The 22,706-nt window shown below is 48.9% G+C and overlaps 1 protein-coding gene across 36 annotated transcripts in view; it reads right to left on the bottom strand.

Moving 5' to 3' along the window:
* Positions 1–233: 233 nt before the first annotated feature.
* The window catches only part of Zmynd8 (zinc finger MYND-type containing 8), a 105,189-nt gene continuing 82,716 nt past the window's right edge, over positions 234–22,706 (bottom strand). For 25 of the 36 annotated variants that reach the window (XM_074074947.1, XM_074074929.1, XM_074074921.1 and 22 more), the window contains 9 exons: positions 20,081–20,443; positions 17,923–18,113; positions 14,042–14,122; positions 12,136–12,214; positions 10,106–10,345; positions 9,756–9,916; positions 9,118–9,184; positions 3,201–3,284; positions 234–1,661 (listed from right to left, as the gene is read on the bottom strand). In XM_074074947.1, coding sequence (XP_073931048.1) covers positions 1,522–1,661; positions 3,201–3,284; positions 9,118–9,184; positions 9,756–9,916; positions 10,106–10,345; positions 12,136–12,214; positions 14,042–14,122; positions 17,923–18,113; positions 20,081–20,443 — 1,406 coding nt within the window. In that variant the 3' untranslated portion in view covers positions 234–1,521. The remainder of the gene's footprint in view (positions 1,662–3,200; positions 3,285–9,117; positions 9,185–9,755; positions 9,917–10,105; positions 10,346–12,135; positions 12,215–14,041; positions 14,123–17,922; positions 18,114–20,080; positions 20,444–22,706) is intronic. The other 11 variants (XM_074074935.1, XM_074074915.1, XM_020163966.2 and 8 more) reach the window with 5 other exon arrangements.

Consider the following 22,706-nt stretch of genomic DNA (forward strand, 5'->3'; position numbering starts at 1 on the left):
CCTCCTATTGAGTTTGGGCCCTACAGACCTGAGAAAGCCACCCCAACCCATGGAAAACTGCAAACTGGAGGACGAGTAAGCCATTTTGCCAAAACAGTTTAATAAAAAAAAAAAAAAAAAAAAAAAAAAGATAAAAGAGTCTGAAAAAAAAAATCCGGGTGGGGTGGGGAGAAGAGAACCCAAAAGGCCATGTGGTGTGAGACCACTGGTTCAGCCACAAAGAAACACCATCATCAAAAAGATATTTAAGTTTAATACAAATTTTATACAAAGAAAATGTGAAAAAATACTTCCATATGCTAAAAGCAATTATGCTTCACAAATAAGGCCAGCTAGGCTATTTTTTTTTTTTTGACAACTGCAATTTTCTTCTAGGACCTCTTCTTATTTCTTCTCTATTGTGGGTAACTAGCTGGAAACTGTACAGTTCGAATCCTCTTATCGACAACGAAGAGAAAGGAAACGAGACGAAAACGTACAACGGAATGTACTGGAATGGTAGCGTACATTAATTTTCTCATATAACAACGTCACCTTTGCTTCGAGAGCAATGCCTTTTGTTTCACGCAATACGAAATGAACCTACGGCACACGTAGTGTAACAGACAGCATGGCGGTCTCGTTTCTCTCATACTGCCTCTGTTTCATGCTTACGTAAAAACGCACAACTCCATCCTATAAATAATACATACATGCTTCGGCCCAGGCTCACACGTGCTCTGCGCGCCTCCCGCCTCCGAGTCCTTGCTTTTGTGTGCGTGAGCACATCTGAAGGACACAGAGGGCCGCAGATTGCTCTCGGCTGCAGCGCTGATCGCCCTCCCACGTGCTTCTCCTTGCGTCTGCAGTTGAGTGGCGCGGGGCTTGTTTCCGTGGGTCTTCTGTAAACAAGGAGGCTGCTTTGTCCTTAGAGGAGTCATTGTTCAGATCACACGAAACACGCACTTTGGCACGCGTTCCTCGGGTCCAGTGAGCTCCAAGCGCCCAGCGTAGTCACGTGGCATCTGCGAGGGACTACAGACTCGGTGTGACATGTGCACAGCAGCACAGCCTACATCCACACTCTGCTCCCAACGTGCCTGCCGCTGTCGCTCGTGTGTGTGACTGCGACGCTGGGCCCCGCCCCCACCACCGTGTGACCATTCCTCCAACACCAACATTCTTTTCATTGTTGGGTTCTGTTTTGTTTTTTAATTTGTTTTTCGTCTTTTTTTTTTTTTTATAAGTTAAAGTCAATACAAATATAAAAAGGGAAGGTTGTTTAGGTCGGCGACATCCACAAAGTGTACATTATTTACACTAAAGCATAGGGCTCGTGTGGGCGAGTGACCACAGCCAGGGCTGCCTCTGGACATCGTGTAGTGTAGGCTGCTCTGACACCAGGTGCCCAGGCTGAGTCAGGGGCTCCAGAATTCCCAAGTCTGAAGGTGGCTGTTCTCCTGTCTTCATGGTTTCCTGTTGTCCTGGTTGTCTGGGTTGCTATCCCCAACAGGGTGGGTGGTTTGGGTCACAATGTACCCCCTAGTCCCAGAAGCTGTCCAGCCGAGACTCTTTGGGGATGAGACTCTTTGAACTGGAGCTGGCGTTGTGCTCGGAGCGCGATGACCCTCGCTTCTCCTCACTGCCACTCCAGGAGCTGGACTTACTACTCCGGGAATGGTCTGGAAAGGAAAGCCAACACACTCAGCACACCTGCCACCTAGCTGAGAGCCACCTCCCCCTCCCTGCTCCCCACGACACCCATGGTTACAACACTGCCACCATCTGGAGAAGTGGCCGGAGCCAGCAGGCCAACAAAGCTCACAGGGAGGGAATAATGGCTAGTGAGAAGCAGTGTGCTGCCGAGGAAGGCACTCCCCTGTGCCCTTCCTGGACCATGTACCCTCATGACATGACTGGCCACCACGCACCCAATGCACTTCAGCCTCTGACGTGAGCCCCTGCAGAAAGGCCCCCAGATCGGGCATGCAGTCTACTTACATCAGCAGAGTCCCTCTTTATTTACAGGCAAGTTGAAAAAGGACTCACAACCAAGGCTGTGTCCACCCAAGGAAAAAGATGGTATGTGCACCGGATGGCTAAGCCCACCTGGACACACAAACCCCGCAGCCCTCAGGAAGGACACACAAAGGGGTCAGTAAGTAGTGCAGAGCCAGATAAGACCTGGGATGGCTTTGAGGACACACAGACACAGAGCTAGGTAGTGGCTGAGGAAGAAAGGAGGAAGCTGAAGGAAGAGTCAAACAAGGTGTCCATGAAGAGCGCTTCAACGGGCAGACTGCCCGGGCCTGCAGAGCACTGCTAGCAGCCAGCCACGGCCCAATGTCTCTTACCAAGTTCACAATGTTTTTTATAACTTTTCTTAAGTAGGGGTGGTCACAGGTGGTAAGAAGAAGTTGAGTGTCAAGCTTAGAGACAGAGTTGGGGGTGGGTGAGGGAGGGACATCCCTGGTTCCCTAACAGGACTGCACTTCTGCCTGTCAGCTCCACTTCTGGACAACAGTGCAGACAATGATAAAAGATGCCCCGGTTCAGGCAGGCACTCAGAAAGACTTCCTGCTTGCATCGGTGGCCAAAGAGGGCAACGTGAAGCCAGCATTACGGACAGCCTCAGTCCCAATCGCCCTCTTCTTGAGCACACCTCTCTACTTGCAGTGACCGCTCTTACGGGTTCTTCTGGAAGCCCCCTGGGGGAGGATGCCTCTGGTCTCACCATTCATGAGAATGTCCCCCATTCCCCAAGAAGGTCATCAAACCACACCAAGTCCTTTCAACTCTGGGGTGGGCCCAGAGCAGCTGGGCTGCTAGAAGACCCGGGAGAGGTGAGCTGAGCTAGTATCTCACACAGGGCCAGGTTGGCTGACTGGCGACTTCAGTGCCTGCACCTCACAAGCACAGAACCCAGGGCACTGGCCGACAGAGCCAAGCACAGCAGACAGGGCAGAACTGGGGTTCATCTAAGATCGTGTGTGAAAGAGCAAGGTTGATCCCCTCAAGAAGACAAACCTCCTCTCTCAGGTAAGAAGATACAATGCAAAGACCCATCCCTTGGAAGGACAGGGGGACACGGCCACGAAGAAACACACACACACACACACACACACACACACACACACACACCACACACACACACACAAAACAAGGCTTCTGCATGCCAGGAAGCGCTCCCAACAGCTTCCGTGACGCAGGGTCATACTTACACTTCTGGACTGGGTAGTTGGGGTGCAGCTGGTGGTCTGTGGTGGTTGGGGTATAGGCAGGTTGCTTGTCACACCTTTTGCTAACTGAAGAGACAGTACAGGTAGCCTCAGAGTCCGTCCGAGAGCTCAAATTCCGCACAACCCCAAGAGCTCACTATCTTGTTTATCAATGGGCTTACTGTTACCAAAGCCAGTTGGCTCCTTCATTTATGTCACTTGCTCCAATAAGACTCACTCACAGGGGACCAAGTCTTTTTACAAACACGCATCATACCAGGAACAGGACCGCTGGACATAGCACGGCTTTACAGGTATGAAATCAGGAGTGAATGACAGTCACACAACTCAACATTTTGTACGCCACAAACTCTCAGGATTTTGAAAGCACAATTCTCAGAACCACGAGCTCTGCTCATAGCCAAATCCAACCAGGAGAAACAGAGGCAGGGGGTAGAGCTACACTAGGGTTGAAGACATAGCCCCAATAACCCAGAGATGGCCATCCTCAACTACAATGGCGGGACACCCACAGACCATCTCTGAAATCCAAGAGCCAAAAACCAGTGAGAGAAGCCAGACGTAGGAGAGCACACCAAAGTCCCAGCCCTTGGGAGACCGAGAAAGAAAGAGTGACAGCTCCAGGCCAGCCAGGGCTACATAGCGAGCCCCCGTCTCCAAAAACATAACTGAAATTGAAAGAAAAATAGGAGAAAAAAAGAACAAGAACTGCAGGAAAAAGTTAAAACTAGATGCAAGACTGAGAACTTCATCGCAGGCCACAGGTGATTTGGCAATGAGTGGCGCTCACTCATTAATTGCATTCCAACTTCCTACCCTCGGACACACAGACGCAAGAAGACGTCATTGGTTACAGACAGAACACACATGTTCTCAGCTGTGACGACAGGCAGGTGACAGAGCAGGGGTGCCTGGATCTGATGGAAGGAGAGAGGAGATGGGCTGCCAAGAAGAAGTGTCAGGAGATACAGCCTGTAAGTGAGCACGGGAGTAAAGGTGAAGGTCTCGGTCACAAGGTAACTCAGAGGGCAGAAAATTAGGGAAAAGGAGAGAAGTCACGTGAATGACTGACTCTCACTGTCTTCAAGCTTGAAGGCTACAGAGAATGTCTAAGGTCAAACTCATGCAACAGAGGTCCAGGGAAGGACACCACTGACAAGTCAGGAGGGCAGGAGCAGACTGACCAGAAAAGCAGTGGAGGGAGACGGGGCCTGGGAAGCGCCACCTGTTCTAGCTTGTTCCCTGAGTTATCACATGTACTGCCCTTATCCACCAGACAAGCAAGAGAGCCAGGCCCACCTACTGAGGAACTGGCAACTCCACTGACTTCTCCTTCCTACAGACTCCCATTTACCATCCTGGGACCAGGGGCCCATAACCATTCAGAAACTCAACGTGTCACACCTCATCTCCCGTGTGGCACTCCATGACTCTAAGAGCAAGTGCTGGCAGAGCTTAAGCTGGACATGTGAGGAGGGTAAGGGTCATGGAAATGATTGAGACTTTCTGCTCTGACATGACCAGCCAGGGCTAATGGCCCTGGTGAGAAGACAGGGAAAATCTTGCAGCCTTTGGACTGTACAGACCAGGTCCTGTGCCCACATACCCCCCTGCCTCCCGGTCACAGCCAGAGCACCAGCCAGGGCTCTTTTCCTTCCCTGCCCACAAGCTCCTGCTCTTCTCAAGAGCCTTGGGGGTTTCTGGTGGTTTGGGTAATTTTTTGGGGGGTGGCGGGGGAGGGCTGAGGTTTGAATTCAGGGCTTCCTTGAGCCCTGCCTCCAAGCCTTTCTAATCTGTTATTTGAGACAGGGTTTTGCTTTTTGCCCACATTATCCTGGATGCATCCTTCCCACCATCTAGGATGACAGATGTGCCACCACACCAGCTTTTTTTCGTTGAGATGGGGTCTCACATATTTTTTTTGGGGGGGGAGGGTGCGCTGGAACCATAATCCTACCAAACTCAGCCTCCCAAGTAGCTAGGAATGACAGACAAGTGCCACTGTGCTCAGATATTAAGATAAGGTCTCGAAAACTTTTTGCCCCAGCTGGCTTCAAACCATGATCCTCCCAAGCTAAGACTCCTAAATAGCTAGGATTACAGGCATGAGCCAGCAGGTTTTTGTTTTACTTTTTAATTCTTTTGCAGGGCTGGGGATGGAACCCAGGGCTTTGAATATGCTAGGCAACTGGTCTACCACTGAGCTCCACCCCAGCCCACTAATATGCCTTTGCCTAGGCTCTTCCAAATTCTCATGACACCCAGTCTCCTAACATGTACTCAGGGATCCACCTCACTCTTTAACCCAAGACCTAGGGGCCAGGTATTCTCTGACATGCAAACCCCAGATTTGCACTAGTCAGATCTTCTTCTGAGAGAAGGTATCAAAACATTTAGAGCTGGACATGGTGGCACATGCCTATAATCCAGCTACTTGGGAGGCAGAGACAGGAGGATCAAGAGTTCAAGGCCAGCCTGGGCAAAGTTAGTAAGATCCTACCCAAAAAACAAACTAAATAAATACAAATGTGCTGGGGTATGGCTCAAGTGGTAGGGCTCTTGCCTAGCATGTGTGAGAACCTGGATTGATTCCAGTACCACAGAAAAACAAAAAACAACCCATAATATTTAGAATTTAAAACAGCCTTACAGGTTAGTGGCTTATGGGTTAACAGTGACTATGGAATCACCCATGGTGAAGTACCAGAATGAAGCCAGCTGGATGAGTTGAAGGGTGTGTGAGAAGGGGAAAATGATGCAGGATAAAATGACAAGAGACATCTAACTGAGCCGGGGAAGAAGAGGGGACAGGTTTCAGGCCATGCTGCTCAGTATGGCAGCCACCAGCCACAAGTTACCATTTAAATTGAGTAGAACAAGGACTCAATAGCCACATGTGGCCTCCAGAGTGGACAGTGTACACCTAAGAACATGGCCCTTGCGACTGGAGGTGTGGCCAGTGGTAGAGCACTGGCCCTGCATGCCACCCCGGGCATAGAAAAAGAACAGGAAGGATGGAGGGAGGGAGAGAAAGAGGGAAGGAAGGAAGGAGGGAGGGAGGGAGAGAAGGGAGGAAGGGAGGGAGGGAGGAAGGGAGGGATGAAGGAAGGAAGGAAGGGAGGGAGGAAGGGAGGGAGGAAGGAGGGAAGGTGGAAGGAGGGAGGGAGGGAGGAAGGAGGGAGGGTAGAAGGAAAGAAGGAAGAAAGGAAGGAAGGGCCCTTCCTGCAGAATACCCCACAGAGAGAACGTGGAAGCACAGAACATATTTAAATGTCTGGGGAAGGCGACAACTGAGAGTGGGGTAGTCTGGCTACCAGAAAGGATAGGAATGGAGAGGTTGGTCAGACCACGAAGGCCTACATGACTGGGAGGGACGAGGAGAGGCCTGAAATGGAGCAGAGAACTTGGGACATGGTGGTGGTGGGGCGGAATCAGAGGCTGGTGGAAGAAATTTGGTCAGGTGACCAGGCAGGTGAGTAAGCTTGCTCCCCAAATTAGCAATGAGAGATTTTTGTGTGTGATAAGAGATGAATTTGTGCATGTAGATAATGTTCCCTAGCTGAGACGAGGCTCAGGTGCAGCTGAGTAAAACGTGGAAAGCTGCAGTTTCCCAAGAGGACGTGTTGAGAGACTGGTCTTAGCAAAGCTATTGCTAAAGGACAGGGCATGGAGACAGCCCAGGGGAGAAGGAAAAAGTAGAAAGAGCATTGGTGGAGTTAGACGGGACAAACCAAGGCCAATCTGCAGGCTGACTCCTCAGAGATCAGCATCCTTGCAGTTGAGCCATAGAAAAGTGCTGTTACACAACTATTTCTGACTTTCATCAACAGTGACTTCCTATGGGCCACTGAGCACACTCATAGCACCGGCTGAAGCACTGGCCCAACAATCGTTCACTGACTGACTTGGGCATCCGAGCCAATAGCTCTGGGCCTCAACCTCATCAGTGTTATGGAAATAGTAAGGACTCTCTCACAGAGGATGGGGACACAGAAGGGTGTGGTACTTCCTACTCTCCTGCATGCCTCTGAAGCACCATGGTATACCTGTCCGGTTCACATAAACTCCCAACCCCACCTCCCACCTACCACCAGTGTCTCCCGGGCTTCTTGCCTCCGCTCTCTAATTACAGCCTTCCTCTTCTCTCCCCTAGGACCCAGGATGCTTTAGGCCAAGAGTCAGCAAACCATGTCCCATGGCCCCACCCAGTGCAGTGGGCCCTTGCACACTTCAAGGTTTAACTGGTACCTGGCCATGCATTTGGCCCTGTGTCAGCTGTGCCTGCCTTCTGCCACAGTGGCACGGCACAGCTGGGCAGGGACCACAAAGCTGGCAGTGCTAAACTCCTATTTGGCCTTTACGAAAGGGTCTCCTGGCCCCTGGTCTAGGTGATGCCTCGTCTACCTCAGAAATGAACCCGGTGCATCTCCCAGCCACCTTGCCAAATACTTGCTGGCTTGAATCACTTCACAGTTTCAAAACTTTCACAGCACCCCAGCTGATAATCTTCTATCTTCTAATGGGTTTTTTGTAATACTGGGATTTGAACTCAGTTCTCCCACTTGCTGAGCAGGTGCTCTACCACTTGAGCCTCTAGTCTGCAAAACAGTAATTTCCATTTCGTACCCATCTCATCCCACTTTTACGACTGTGACACATCCATAATTCTCTCATGTACTGCTTTTTTCTTTTACACTTATTTTCTAACTTAAAAAGTGAACTTTTATCATCACCACCAAAAAGGGGAAGCAATTTACCAAGCCGTAAATAGGAGGCAACTCTTCAAATTAACACAATGAAAAACAAACTGTACTACATCCTATGGGGACCACACGGCTATAATGCAAAGTCTGCGCCATCTTTATTAAAAACAGAACTCTAGCCAGACATGGGGGTTCCAGCACTTGGGAAGTAGAGGCAAGAGAATCAAGAGTTCAAGGCCAGCCTGGGCTACAAAAGCGAGACCCTGTCTAAAAAAAACAGAATTAGAATTGATTCCAGATGCTAACAACATCTGTGTAATGACACCATGCCCGTGCTTAGAGGCCCCAGGTGAAGACAAGGAATGAGGGAACAGCTTTCTTTTTTTTCAATCATACTCAACACCAACTTCATAGTCTCCCTAGAGTCAGCTCATGCCCCTCCCTCTCACCTCCCCCATCTAAGTTCAACCACCCGTCAAGGCCTTGCCCCTCAGGAGACCTTCCCCAGACACCCTACCAACGGACTCCCCTTCTTCCTCTACACACTCACTCTAAGGTGCAGAAGTGAAATTAAACTTTCAGTTTTCGGCTGAAGAGAAGAATTAGGCAGAAGAATCCTGAGGCCAAGGTGACAGGAGGGAGCCTCAACTTAAGCAAGACTGTCCTCAACAAGGAAGGCACATCTCTGAACTTCTCTGGAATGACCCAAGATCAGTTTAGAAGAATGAAGGAAAAAGATCCTTAGGGCTAAGAAAGAAGAGTGGCTCAAAGTCCATGGAAAAAGTCCAGAAGCCTCAGAGAATCCCCGAAATCACCTGTTAGAGAAAAGATTCTCCCAGAAAGATCATCTCTCTAAAGACTCAAGTGCCCGCACGGAGACCGTGGGAATAATTTTATGTGGCTTTGTTTACTGTGGTCATTTCTAGAACCCCATGTTCAAATGAAGTTTTACATGGGCTCCCAGTAAATACAGCCAACATAGGTAAATCCTGAGCAGTGTGGAGCGGTGCCTGAAATCCGCCTTGCCCGGCCACACCCTCACCCGCCATGGACTTGCCCAAGGCAACCCCAAGGATGTGTAATAAGAAACACCACTATAAACCTTTGACCTTCTCCCTGACAAACCAGCTCCCCACCTGCCCACCCTCCTGCCCTCAACCATGAAAACACCTTCCACCCACCAGGGAGCAACATACCAGAGCCTTGGTTAGAACCTAAGAGAATGGAAGAAGGCGTCTCTCTGGAGCCAGAAAGGTCAAGACTCTAGAAGGACAAAAAAGATGGACTCAGGACACTGATGGATGGAACCCCGAAGAGCCCTGCAGATGTCCAAGGTGCTTTCCACAGGGCCTCTCAGTGCCGTGGCTGGTGTGGTCTGGAGGGAGCCAGGGCAGGTACAGCAACCACACACCTTGTGCTCCACCTGCCACAATCAACAGGCTGGTACCACCCACTGAGAAATGAGCAGGTACGACCTTGGTGGTTCAACACGGCAGCACAAGCCGCGAGTGGTTACTTACATCTAAATTCACTAAAACTCATTTTTTTTAATGTCAGATCCTTGTTCAGATCATCCACACTTCGGGTGCATATGGCTAGTGGCTGTCACACTGGACGGAACAGATAGAACATCCACCACCACGGAAAGTTCTATTGGACACAGCACTCTGAGCTTTGAGGGGCCCTGGGATCAGCTGCCAATCCCCCACACACCCCAACTCGGGCACCATGTTCCTGTACGTCCACTGGAATCCCAGGCACTGTGGCCAGAAAGAGTCTTTATTAGGACTCCCAGCACTTGTGGGAGTGGTCCATGACACAAGGGAATTCTCACCGAGCCACTGTCCTTGCTTTTCTCGGCTGATGTGTCCTTCTCTTTGGAGGCGCTGGCCGTTTCCGAAGTGGCGGACTGTGTGCTAGAGGAGCTGCCCTGGGATGACTTATTTCCTGTTTCCGTATTTGCCTCCGCATCAGCTTCCTGCTGAGGGGCAGTGGCTGGGGACAAAGGGGAAGAAGCAGCTGTGTGGAAGCCCAGCAAGCTGCTCCAAGCCCCACATGGAATGCTTCAGTGACTGCACAGGAACCATGGCTCGGGTCTTTGCTACAGGTCTGCAGGCAAGCGTGAGTGCAAGGACCTGGGCAAGGGGCAAGCCTCCCTCATTGCCTCAGCAACCTGAGCGTTACCTGACTGGGTGCAGGATTTCATGTGCTCGGGCCAGTGGGCCTGCTGGCAGGGGTAGTCACAATAGCTGGTGTTCCAGCAGCAATAGAAGATGGCTTCCTTCTTGCAGTTGGCACACCACTGCTTCTTTTTGGTTTCATCCACTGCCTGCTGCTTCTCCAGCTCCAGCTGCTTCTTCACCTCAGCGATGAGCCGGTCCCGCTCCTGCTCCAGGCTCTGCCGCATCTCAGCCATGGTCAGCTCTGGCAAAGGAGGACACGAAGACTGCTCACCTGACCCTGGGCCCAGTGGGCAGGGTCATCAGACCCTCAAGAGTCAGACAGACATAGCAGAACACTGACCAGAAAACGCCACCCACAGCTGTGTGAGCCTAGGCTTGTGACACCAGGTCTTCACCTGTAATGGGGTGTCTGTCCATCATTCAGATGTGAGGCAGCCGCTGCCCTCCAGGTGTGGAGGCTCAGGAGCCCCATGGTGACTCTCAAGTTACATTATGGAAACTCTTCACAACAAATGCCACTAACCCTCACTTTCTGTGTCATTAACATAAACCTTTTTCTCTATCAAATACTCACAGCACCACTATACGCAAGCACGATTCTAGGCACTTTATAAACATTAACTCATGTAAACCTGGTCGTAAGTCTATGGGATAAGTACCACCCATAAACCCCTTTCACAGATGAGGAAGCTGAGGCACAAAGCTAGTTAGGGCAGAGGTAGGCCTAGAACCCAGATGCCCTTCCTAGTAGGCATATCTCATGGTACTGGCTCAAACCTATCAGATGGGACACCCTGGATAGTCCTTATGCTAACAGAACAATAAATCATCCTCCCAGCCTAATGAAATTGCTCTAATTTTACTTCAGACTGTAAGTCCATTTGCAGATCATTTCCAAGTGAACTGCACATAGAAATAAAAGAACTGCTGGAGACATGGCCCAAGTAGTAGAGCACCTGCCTAGCAAGTACAAAGCCCAGGGTTCAAATCCCACTAGCACCAAAAGAAAAAGAAGAAATGGTTCCTCAATTCATTACGTCATGCACTTCCTAAAATTTAAAAAAAATAACACAGAAAATTAAGCCCTGGTCAAGAAGAGAAACACAGTGGCCAGACAGAACCTTCCAGTCACTCTAACACCTCACATTAGGAACCTGCAAACCAAAGGAGGTTCTGGCCAGACCCATGTGCAATCTCTGCAAATGTGTGGCCAATGTCTACACATGCACGCACAGTGCATCGAGCTATGATGCCCAGCCTGTACTAGAAAACAGCAATGACACCAGATCCTCCAGCGTGGCAGCCAGCTGAGGAATACGGGGCTCCTCCCAAGGATCTGCAACTGTCACAGAGACCACAGCTGAGCAGATGGGTACACACAGGTATCTAATCAAAAGAAGACATCCCTGGCTTATGGTGCAAGTGCTCTATGACAGTGGGAAAAGCCTTTGCCAATATCTATGCACAATAGCAGAAAGGTCAAAACATGTTGCACTAATCCAGGGACCAACAAAACATCTTTCTCCACAACACACGCAGGAAGTACCCAAGTATGTGTTAAAATACCAACATTCATGATTAACAAGCAAGGAGAGTCCCCAACTTGAATCACAGCTGTGTGACGTGGACAATTTCCAACATGTCTGTGCTTCAGCTTCCTTACCTGACAACTGGGGGTGTAAAAGAACCCGTTCTCATGAGGGTTTCTGTGAGGATTAAGCTAGTAAGGTCATAGAAAAGAATGCACAAGAGATATGTGGCACACACTTCTACTGAGTGTTATGAATTTTGCACAATCTAAATTCAAAGAGTGTTACAATGAACCATCTTAAGTTGGGGGCCATCTGTATCTTGAGTGAGGAAAGCAGGGCTCCCCCAACACCTCTTTCACACCTGGCTCCTCCAAGCCGGACTCTCTAGGGTTCTGTGCTCTCCCTGGAATCCTACAGCCCACCAGTCTAGTGTTGGTTCCATTCACACATGAGCCGAACCCCAACCTCATTCAGTGCAGACCTAGTGGCTGAGCCTCACCCAGGTTGTGTTTCATCTCAGAGAGCTCCTGCTGGTGCAGCCACTGTAGCTTCTCGATCTCGATCCTCAGCCTGCGGATCTGGAATGAGGAGAGGAGGAGTCTGAAAACACCATCAGTGAGCTGTTTCCCAACAGGGCCCGGGAGCTCAGCATTTGCAGTCAGAAGAAGCGCAGATGTTGCATGGCTGGCTCAGGACACAGGCAGCTTGGCTCTGTGCTTCTCACAGCTCAGTTCCAGGGGAAGAGACAGGAACAGGCCAAATTCACTAGAACACTGGTTCTGAAAACCAGTACAAGCAGGCCAGCTTTTCCAAGAAATACGGCACCAGGAAAAGCCTCTTAAAGTGAAGGCAAGGATGGGTGGAAATCTGATTAGGATTTGAATCTTAAAACAAAAACAAACACCTAAAACAACTGAAGACTGTTGTAACCTATCATGTAAGTGGAGTAGATCACCATCTACCTGAAAACCAAAGGTATCGTGTGAGAGGAATAAACCTGGAGCCAAATCCATTTGGAGGGGGGTAAAACACCCAAGGTGATTCCTTATGAAGCTGCTCACGGTGTTTATCACAGTGGCTCTCAATGAGGACAATGTGCCCACCCGTCACAACACAGTGTCTGGAGTCATTGCTGGCTGGCAAAACTGGGGGCTGCTACTGACATCTGGTGGGGAGAGGCCAGCGGTGCTACTGAACACCCTACAACTCACGGGACAGTGCAAATACCAGTGCTGCTGAGGTAGAGAAACCCACACAGCATGAACAGGGACACTTCACTGCAGAAGTGCTACGTCGTCTTGCAGGGGACTGTGTACTACCGAAGAACTCTGGCCCACATCTGCACCTAGGGTTTCAGGTGAGCCACTGCGGACCTGTGCTTTCAGCCACACGCCAATCCTTAGAGGAGGAGGAAGCACGCTGCGACAGGCTTTTCCTAAAACTCCATGCGCTACTTCAACATCCCCAGTCTAATCAGAAAGAGGGCCATATTTGAACAACAACAACAAAAAAGCAGGGGCGAGGAGGGTTTAGACACATAGCTCAGTGGAGGAGCTCTGGCCTAGCATGTGCAAGGCCCTGGGTTTGATCTTCTGCACCAGAGAAAAATGTATAGATTAATCTCTCTAGGTAAATAAAATGTGTGTGGGTATGGGTGCACGTATACACACACTCGTGCATGCATGCAATACACAGATCTATCTTCAATCTCCATGAATTCCTCGCGGGGCCCGTCTTAATCCCTCACATCTGTGTTGTTTTCTGTTGAAGTGAATGCTCTCTTCCTTCTGGAAGAGAGCCCTGCCACCTCCTCAAAGGTTGATGGCTTCTCATGGGAGCGCCAGTCTCCAGCATCACCTCCAATGATCTCAAGAAACCCCGCCACCTACATTTCACCTGGTGACTGCTTGCATCCACCTACCCTGTGCCATCCTCACAGATACCAGCAGGCGCCCCTCTCCAGCCCAAGAGGGAAATTCAGATAAGTACATTTTGTAACGGGTACTTTGTAAGTGGATGACTTGCTGTTTGAACCTTTCTTTTTTAGGCAAACACGTAATCATGGAGACTACATTACTCAAATGCTTGGACAAGGGCAACTTGTATAGAAAAGTTCAGACTTACAGAGAAGACCAAGGTGCCAATTTTACATGAAACAAAAGAATTGGTTTCCAGTTTTGACAGCCAGTTAGCAGGCATGGCTTTTGGCTGATTAGAAATAAATTTATCACACAAAGCACCGAACTCCCCACAGTCCTGCTGTGTGACCAAACGAAGTGAAACGCCACCAACATGGAAAGACTGCAGAGCAAGCAGACCTTTGCAGGTCACCTTTTTGGTGGCACTACCTGCAGAACAGCCCATAAGCACCCTTGGAAAACAGGAATGCACATGATGTCTCTGACCTCAGCTATCGTGCTTCCGGTAGTGTTTTTGGAAAGATCGTTGTATATTTCTGTCATCGTTCCTTTTATTGCATCCATCATCTGAAAGACAAAACAAACAATTCCAGTGATTGCTCTCTATGGCTCTTCCAGGTAACAGGACTACCCGAGTCACTGTGCCTAAGGTGCTGTTTCTCAATTCTGAGCCACTATGTCCCTCCTGAGGTGCTGGGTGTTTCTAGTTATCATGACAGGTGAGGAAACAGGGAAGGAGGCTACTGGCATCTCAGGGGTGGAGGCCAGTGCACAGGACAACCTTCCCCAGCAAAGCCTGACCTGCCAGCCCAAAATGTCAGTAGTGCCAAAGTGGACAAAGCCTGCTATAAAGCAAGGTGAGACTCACCCATGACTTGTCACACATTGTGGAAGGAGCTCACACCTGCAGTGCGAGTTTCTCCCCGCACCATCCCAGGCTGAAACTTGAGAGGCCAGCTGGCTCACCACGTTCAGTTTAGCCAACAGAGCAGGTGTGAGGCGGTGATCAATTTGTTTTTTTACTGCTGTCGCTTCTTTCCCCTTAAAACATATTTTAACAAGCTATAACTCACACACCATCCAAGTCACCAGTTAAGTGCATGATTCAATGGCCTTCCAGGCAGTCGATGTACCTCCGTGGTGGGGTGTGTGCTTAGGCTCTGCGTTCAAGCATCCCTCCACAAATTTCAATGAATTTTAGTTATGCATCCAGCATGAAAATCAATTGTAAAGCACTTTCACTCATTATCTATTAAATAACACTTTCCTTGTCTTCACACCCCCTCACCCCCACCCCCCAACCCCCTGCCAACATTCCCATTTTCTCCATGGGGTCCCCAACAGCCAGTAATCTGCTTTCAGTCTGAATTTGCTTCTTCTGGACATTTCATATAAACGGATTCATGTGAGTCTTCAAGGCTTATCTGAATCACTTGTGAGCGCCTCGTGTGCATATGGTGGCAGCTTTGTCATTTTAATGCCTTCTGTCTGGGCACTGTCTTTCCAGTTCACCTCCTGTCTTCTTTTTCTTTAACTATCAGATTCTTGAAGAGATCACCAAGTTTGTGAAGTCAGGCAAAGGCCGTGCAGCAGCTATCGGGTCTGTGTTGACCCACTCTATATATCCTTACTGCCTACCAGCTGCACCCCCACCCAGGAGAGAGAAGAGGGAACAGGAGGGTAGACTAGGGCTTAGCCTGCTCTGACTATTGCTGCATCCCCCTGTAGTCCCCAGAACACACCTGATCACCACATCTCTACACATTTGTTCCCACTATTAAACTCTTACGTCCACACTCTCTGAGCCTCAGTTTCCCTGTATAAAAACAAGGATAACAACAGTGCCCTCTTGTGTACAAGGATGGACTGAGATAAAACCACACAAAGACTGGCCCTGGAAGAGATACTCACAGAAATACCTGTTGATCTTGTTTTTACAGAAAAATACATTCATATGCAACGCCTAACACGGCCCGAAAAAGCCACCCCATATTCACCCCAAATGGTAGTCCCGTGAATGAAGTATCTGTTGGGAGGACTTCCCCCACCTGCTGCATGGGCCAGCACAAACACTCCGGCCTTCTCAAGCTGTAGGTGGACATTCTCTAAGAGCCAGGAGAAAAGTTACAATGCAACAGCTTTACAAGAAAACTTGAGAAAGTGGGTGAAATTCAACACATCACTAATGCAAGGCTTGCATTCCATTTTAAAGATATCATGAATTTGTGGACTTTTACTTCCAAATATAGCAAAGAACTGAACACTAATGACTAGCACCCTTCTGCCAAGACACACAAATCTGTGCCTTCAACTCCAGGTCACCTTGGAGAAGGCAAAGTTCATCAGCTCTCCCCAAAATGGCACCATGACCATTTTTTTTTTTAACTGCTAAGAAAATATCCATTCAAATGATCGTTTTTCACTTTTGGTATAAAAGAGGGCTATGGAAGGTGAAGGAATTTCAATGGTTGCCAGAGCTTTAAAAAAAAAAAAAAGGTGGGGGGCTTAATGTCAAGCTAGAACCACTAGGCAGCCCTTAGTTTACCCATTTGTAACTGCTTGGACCAAGTCAATAGAGGGTGACACCAGGAGTAACTGAAGATAGAACAAAAGAGCACCTAGCTAATACCAGATACCTCTTTTAATCAATAATGAAAAAAAATCACCAATTCTATTGTGATTTTATAGAACCCTCCAGTAACAAAGGTCTCAGTGTGGAACAACTGTCTTTACCACATTTGTGATCATTTCCAGGGCTTTTTTGGTTTGTTTCATTGGTGGTACTGGGGTTTGAACTCAGGGCTTTGCATTTGCTAGGCAGGCACTCTATCACTCAAGCCACACCTCCATAATCTCCATTTTTAACAAAAGAAAAATGGATTTAGTCTTCACACTTTGACATGGAAAAGGATATGGTGAGATTAAGCTTCATTTTATCTACATTTCTAAGCTAAGTCAACTTAAATAAATCAAGTTTAAATAAAACTATTAAACCAACTCTAGTTTAGAACAGTGACCACTTGAGCCAGGCATGGTGGAGCATGCCTTTAATTCCAGCACGATGGAAGCTGAGGCAGGAGGATTATAAGTTTGAGGCACAAGGTGGCAATGTCTCACAAAAACCAAAAGAGGACTGATGACATTGCTCAGTCACCACCACAGAACCACCAAAAAAAAAACTTCTAGGCCAGATGAGAAACCCAGCTACTCAAGTAGGAGGTGGAGAACCATGGTTCAAGGCCAGCCCAAGTAAAAGGTAAAAGGTTAGTGAGAGATACTGCTATTACCTCCCTACACATACACCCACATTTCAGCCAATAAACCAGGCATAGAGTGCATGCCTGTCATCCCAGCTACATGGAGACATAGGTATGATGACTGAGTTCTGACACCAGCCTGCGCAAAAGGCACAAGACCCTAACCTTAAAAATAACCTAGAGTAAAAAGCCAGTGGCATTGCTCAAGGGGTAGAACGCTTGCCTATCAAGCACGAAGCCTGGCATTAAAACCCCAGTACTGAAAAAGTAAATAAATACATGTAGCAACAGCCTTTCTTCACTATTTTTACCCATTCCCTCTATAAACACGAATTGTTTACTCAACAGTAACCAACCAGTAATTTCCTCACTAGTTGCTTATGTAGTAATTTACTATATACTTAATAGATTATATCACTTGCTAGCTATTAAGTTATTGATAGTATGCCCAACAAAGAAAGCAAGGCTAAAACATTCACTCAGTAACCATGTAGCAAGCACCTATTACATGACTGCACCATTGGAGTGAGCTCACAAACAAGATCCACACTAATGGAGCCGAAGTTCTAGAGGTCATTACCACTCATGAGCGGCCTTCTGATAAAACACACACCACTACAGAGGACGCTTGCTGGGGACAAGAACTGCAGGTTTCGTTCTCCTAAACCCAATGATGAGCACAAAAGCACTTGGTGGATTAAGAGTGAGCGGTGCTGACAGCATGTGGAATTAGCACACAGTGGGCACCTCAGCTTGCCACGCTCATGGGAAGTCTTTGTGCCTCTGCCCCACGTGCCTTCTGGATGCAAACAACCCCCTGATCAGCTGTTCTCGGAAGAATGCTAAGTTGTCCCAGCACTGAAAGACTGTCCTTAAAGAGCAACTGGACCTCTGAAGTGTAATTCTGATTCTCCACTACTTGCATTTATGGACTGACTTTAGCATCCAACCCCTCTTGGAGGAAGACTCAGGTCACTCCATGTTTCTCTGTTAAGAACCAACCAGACCCAATGTACCACCAGTCTTGTCTCCCAAACCCTCCCAATAGCCATCACGGCTCCCATCGGGAAGCTGGTCCTCTGACCACTCATCAGGTGCCCTCCCACTCACTTTGCTTGTGTACTTGGCAATGTCTGCAGCAACATCAGCTGAGGCTGTGGCGATGGGCAGGTCAGCGTTGACTGCAGATGTGAGGGTGCTCGAGGAACCCGAGCTGCTGATCAGGGATGATGGCTGTGTGCTCGTCACCAAGGTGATGGTGGACGTGGATGGGCTCTGTGTGACCTCCTTCTGCTGGACAGCTAGGAAAGCAAATGGATTCTGGTTACCCCCAGAAGCACAGAAAGGGAGTGTCCCAGCATCAAAGCTGGATGAGGACGTAAACACCTCATGGACAGCCAGTGAGTTTTTCTACTTGCAAGTGACCTGGTCTCACCTTGATCAAACTCCAGCCGGGCTCTTCTGAGCTTTCTTCTCAACTAAGCCCCAACCTTGCACTACAAAGACTTGAACAAGCATGAGCCACCTCTAATAGCTAACAGTCTCACTACAGGATGACCTAGGCCCCCTGAGTACATTCCTGAGAAAACTCCAAGCTGCCCAAAGAGCTTGGGGTTGAATGTAGCCAACACCTGAAAATGGGCCCCATCTTCCATCTCTACGGCAGGGCAGGAGCCTAACCATTAGGCACCTGTCAGCAAACCTAGGTATACTGCACACAGACCACCCCTGCTGCTTTTTTAATGTAACTTTCTTGACTCTCCTGAGCCCCACTCAGCCCACTCGATACTCACTCATTCTACCTTTGAAATGAAAACCACCTCTGCCTAAGTCAGAGGCGAGTTCAGTTTATGCCGGACGCCTTTCCCAAATACAGCAGTGTGCTATTGATTAAAATGTTTTCTACCACTTTAACCAGAGGTGCAATAGTTCATTGCTCATTGAAACTGATCCATTCCATTTTTGGGTTTCTTTTGCAATTTGCTTTTGTAAGGCTAGGGATTACAGTGAGAAAGCCCTGCACACCCCAGACAAGTGCATCCCCAGCCATCCTCACCATTCTAACCAGAGGTGCAACAGTGTTACTACTGATTAAAATCCACCCTTACCAATTTAACTAGGCTTTTCCTTGACAAAGACAATCTGAAAACTGAGGATCATACTGTAAACGAATCTCTTTTGACAATACCTAACCCCCTGGTCAGGGGACTCACACATTTCTTGGGCAAGAAGACAGAAGACTGGTCTGGAGGAACCCTGTATTCAGCAGGATAAACCCAACTCCTTTCCACCTTGCTCCCCCTGTCCTCCAATTGTTAAAGGGCTTCCCTGAGGGCCAGCTCAAGACCTGGTGACCTTTCAGCCTTCTACCCAGAGAGATTCACTCAGGAGCCCCACCGCCAAGGGTCTACATGCAAGTTCCCTGGGTGACCGGAGGGGCCTCAGGTCAGTCTGCCCCTCATGTCACCTGCAGGAAGAGCCTCCTGCAAGACAGTGGGAGTTGAGCACTGCCATTTCATTCATCAAGCAGTTCTTGACAGATGATAAGTCCCTAGTTTTTAAGGTATGCTTTGCTGTCCACTTCTCACACTGTACACTTCCCAAAATACCGCCGAGAGGATCACACGGTGCACAAGAAAACTTACGCCAAGGTATATTCACTGCAGCGCTGCTAACGGGAGGAAAAACCTGGAAGCAACCTAAATGCCCACCAGTAGGGGAACATTTTCAGTAATCTATGGAATACTATGCAGCAGTCCAAAAGAATAAGGCAGAGCTATATACACTCACATAGACGGAACTCCAAAACCTGCTGATGGGTGGGGAAAAAACAAGAATGGTACCATTTTTATATTTAAAAAAAAAAGTATTTTATGGTGTTGCATATATACGTGCAAAAATATATATGCAACCATGCATGGGAAAGGGTTTTACAACAGTTGATTGTGGTTGTTGAGGAAGGGAAGAAAATGAAAAGGAAGGTGAATGGCACAACATTCAACATTCAAGTTTTTATATAAATATTTTGTCCCCTATCTAAGGAGAGAATATACACGTGTCATTGATAAAATGAAAAAGAAAAAATTTAAAGCCAAAAAGCAAACCACAAACTAATTTTAAAAAGTCACGCCAAATGGAGGGTATACGGCCTGCAAGACACGGTGGCCAGGACACACACGGGACGGAGAAAATCAAAGTGGTGATGGCTTTTCTCCTGTGGATGTGGCGAAAAGGGGGGGCGCCACGGCGGCCGGAGGGGAGGCGGTACCTTTGACAGCCTGTCTGGTCTGATATCTCGTCCCCTGGGAAGACTGAGGCTGCTGGCTCTGCTGCTGCTGCCGCTGGATCTTCTGCATGTGCCACTTTTGGGAGGACGTTTGAAACTTACTTGAGGAGTTCCACACGACCCGCTGCACGGCCGGGGCAGTCTCCTTCGGCAAGAGCGGCCTCTGCTTTTTCACCGGGCTTCCTGTGACGGCGGTGGCCGGCGCTGTGACCGTGACCGTGGACGTCGTGCTGGTGGTCGCGGGGACACCAGCCGCAGGGGCCTGGGTGGCAGAGCGGGTGAGCACCGGCGTTTCGGGGGGAGACTGGCTGCCCGCCGCAGTGGATGGTGGCACTTTACCTACAACTACAGCCAGGGCGTGGGAACAAACAGAAACTGGATTGGACTCAGGGTCACCTGCAGGGACTTTTTAGCTGGCGGGGGCTGGGTGAAACCGACCACGGGCAGGAATGCTGGAGGCGCTCAGCACACAGTCCCACTCCACGGAGAAGCCCTCACCCACGCATTCTACATCTTCCCCAGCAGCCTCTACCGCACTTGCTTCACTGAGTACTTGTTCCCGTCTGAGACACCGGTGCGACCTCTGGGGGAAAGAGGTGGGTAAAGCCCAGCCCCACCCTCAACCGTGGACCACCAAAGGAACCTGCGAGGCGCAACCCCAAGAACCAGAAGGCTGAACGACGGAGTAACAGAGAATCCCCCAGAAAGAAAAGTATCCTTTTTGCCTCTTCTAGTGCCCTACAGGACAAAGTCACAGGGTGGTGCTCATGACACCTAACACTGAAAGGAATTCAGCCCCAGGGTCAGACTCTCTTCTGGAATCAAAGTTGCCCTGCTTCAGTTTTGACTGTACTTGTTCTACCACTTTGTTTTGTTTTTTGGATTTTTTTTGGGGGGGGGAGGGGAATGGGGGTGGGCAGCACTGGGGTTTGAATGCGGGGCCTCATGTTTGCTAGCCAGGCTCTCTACCATGTGAGCCATGCCCCAGCCTTTTGCTTTTAGTTTCTTTTCCAGATAGGGTCTTGCACTTTTGCCCAGACTGGCCTTAGACTATGATCTTTCTACCTCTGCTAACAGAGTACTTGGGACCCCAGGTGTGCACAGCTGCACCCAGCAAAAGTATCATGAACACCACTGTATCCTCCTCAAGGCTTCAACATTCACAACATTTTACTCCTTCCCCTACTCTCAGTACTAGGGACTGAGCCTGCAGTCAGCTTTTATACATAGACACAATCCTGGTTTCCTATGGTGTTGATGTCAAGTTGAACTTTACAATGAGTTGCCGTAAATAAAATTAGTAAGCCAAGGGCTGAGGATGTGGTACAGAGGTATAGCACTTGACTAGCATGCAGGAACCCTCAATCCTAACACCACAAATGACAATCACCATGATCACAGTCAGTCAGTAATTATACAACATGGCGGGAGAATGTAGGTAACAGTGGATGTCAAGGACTCAAGAATAGGTCTTCCTGGAGGAGGTGGGCTGGGGACTGGGGCTAGATGTCAACAGGCAGAGGTGAGAATTTGGGGGATTGCATTAATGGGAAGGGGGAGCATTTTGGTAAGCACACAGGCAGTGGAGAGTGGCTGGAAGGCAGGTTACAGGTGGAAACACTGAGTGGTACAGAGGGGTGACCATGTGGGTGCTCAGCATAAAAGGGGGGGCTGGTCATTGCTGCAGAGGTCCCAGTCTTGGGTTAGGTGAGCTCGACCCCCCCCCCAACTGATGCCCAAGGAACACAACCCAAACAACTCTTTAATCAGGATTAAGCCTATCTTTTTAAATTCTATTGCTCAGAGAGGAGGTGAGCTTGATTATTCTACGCAAGATTTGCAGTAAGCTGTGGGTTTTAGGAACCAAAGACAAGGAAGGGAAGCAACAGCTGCCTACTCTGACCCCGGGGCTTAGGCCTGGGGAGCCCATCCACGGCTGAGAAGGAGAGTCCTCCCAAGCTGTGAGTCAGAACCGGGTGGGGCTGGGGGGCTCTTCCAATCTCAAGGAGCCCTGGTTCTTCTGGGAGGCCTGCCCAATACTGGACACAGTCCCTGCCTATTCCAGGTACACAGGCCACCTTGAACTGAGACGTTCTAAGAGCCAGGCCGAGATACAGAGCCCAGCAGGGGTGCCTTCGATGCCTCCCTTTTCTGCCAGTGACAAAAATATAAATTACTGTTGACTGGCTAGCCTGGCTCCCCTTTGGGCAGAAGGCAACCTCACAAAGACCATTTCTCTCACTGATTTGCAAAAGCAAACAGACAACTTTATAGAGGAGCAGATGCTCCATGACAGTCATCCTGACGATTCCTTAAAAAAAAAACAAAAAAAGGTGGAGAGGAGTCATATGTACAGTCTGAAAGATTCCAGGTTCAAAGTACTGTTTGGGGCTACCATTAAGATACTAAAATACGTAAATTGCTAGGGAATTCTGCTGGCTGTGGAGAAGAAAAAAAAAGCCATAGGAAATTTCATTTGTCCACTCCCAGGATCTAATCAAACAGCTACAGCCCAAAAGAAAAGTCAACACCCCAGTAGCTACGCCATGAAATTACTGTATTTATTCCCAATTTGTCACTGGTCACACAGTTTTGCATTTTATAAAGG

Source organism: Castor canadensis, chromosome 5 (genome assembly GCF_047511655.1).
Source record: "Castor canadensis chromosome 5, mCasCan1.hap1v2, whole genome shotgun sequence".
NCBI classification, from domain to species: domain Eukaryota; kingdom Metazoa; phylum Chordata; class Mammalia; order Rodentia; family Castoridae; genus Castor; species Castor canadensis.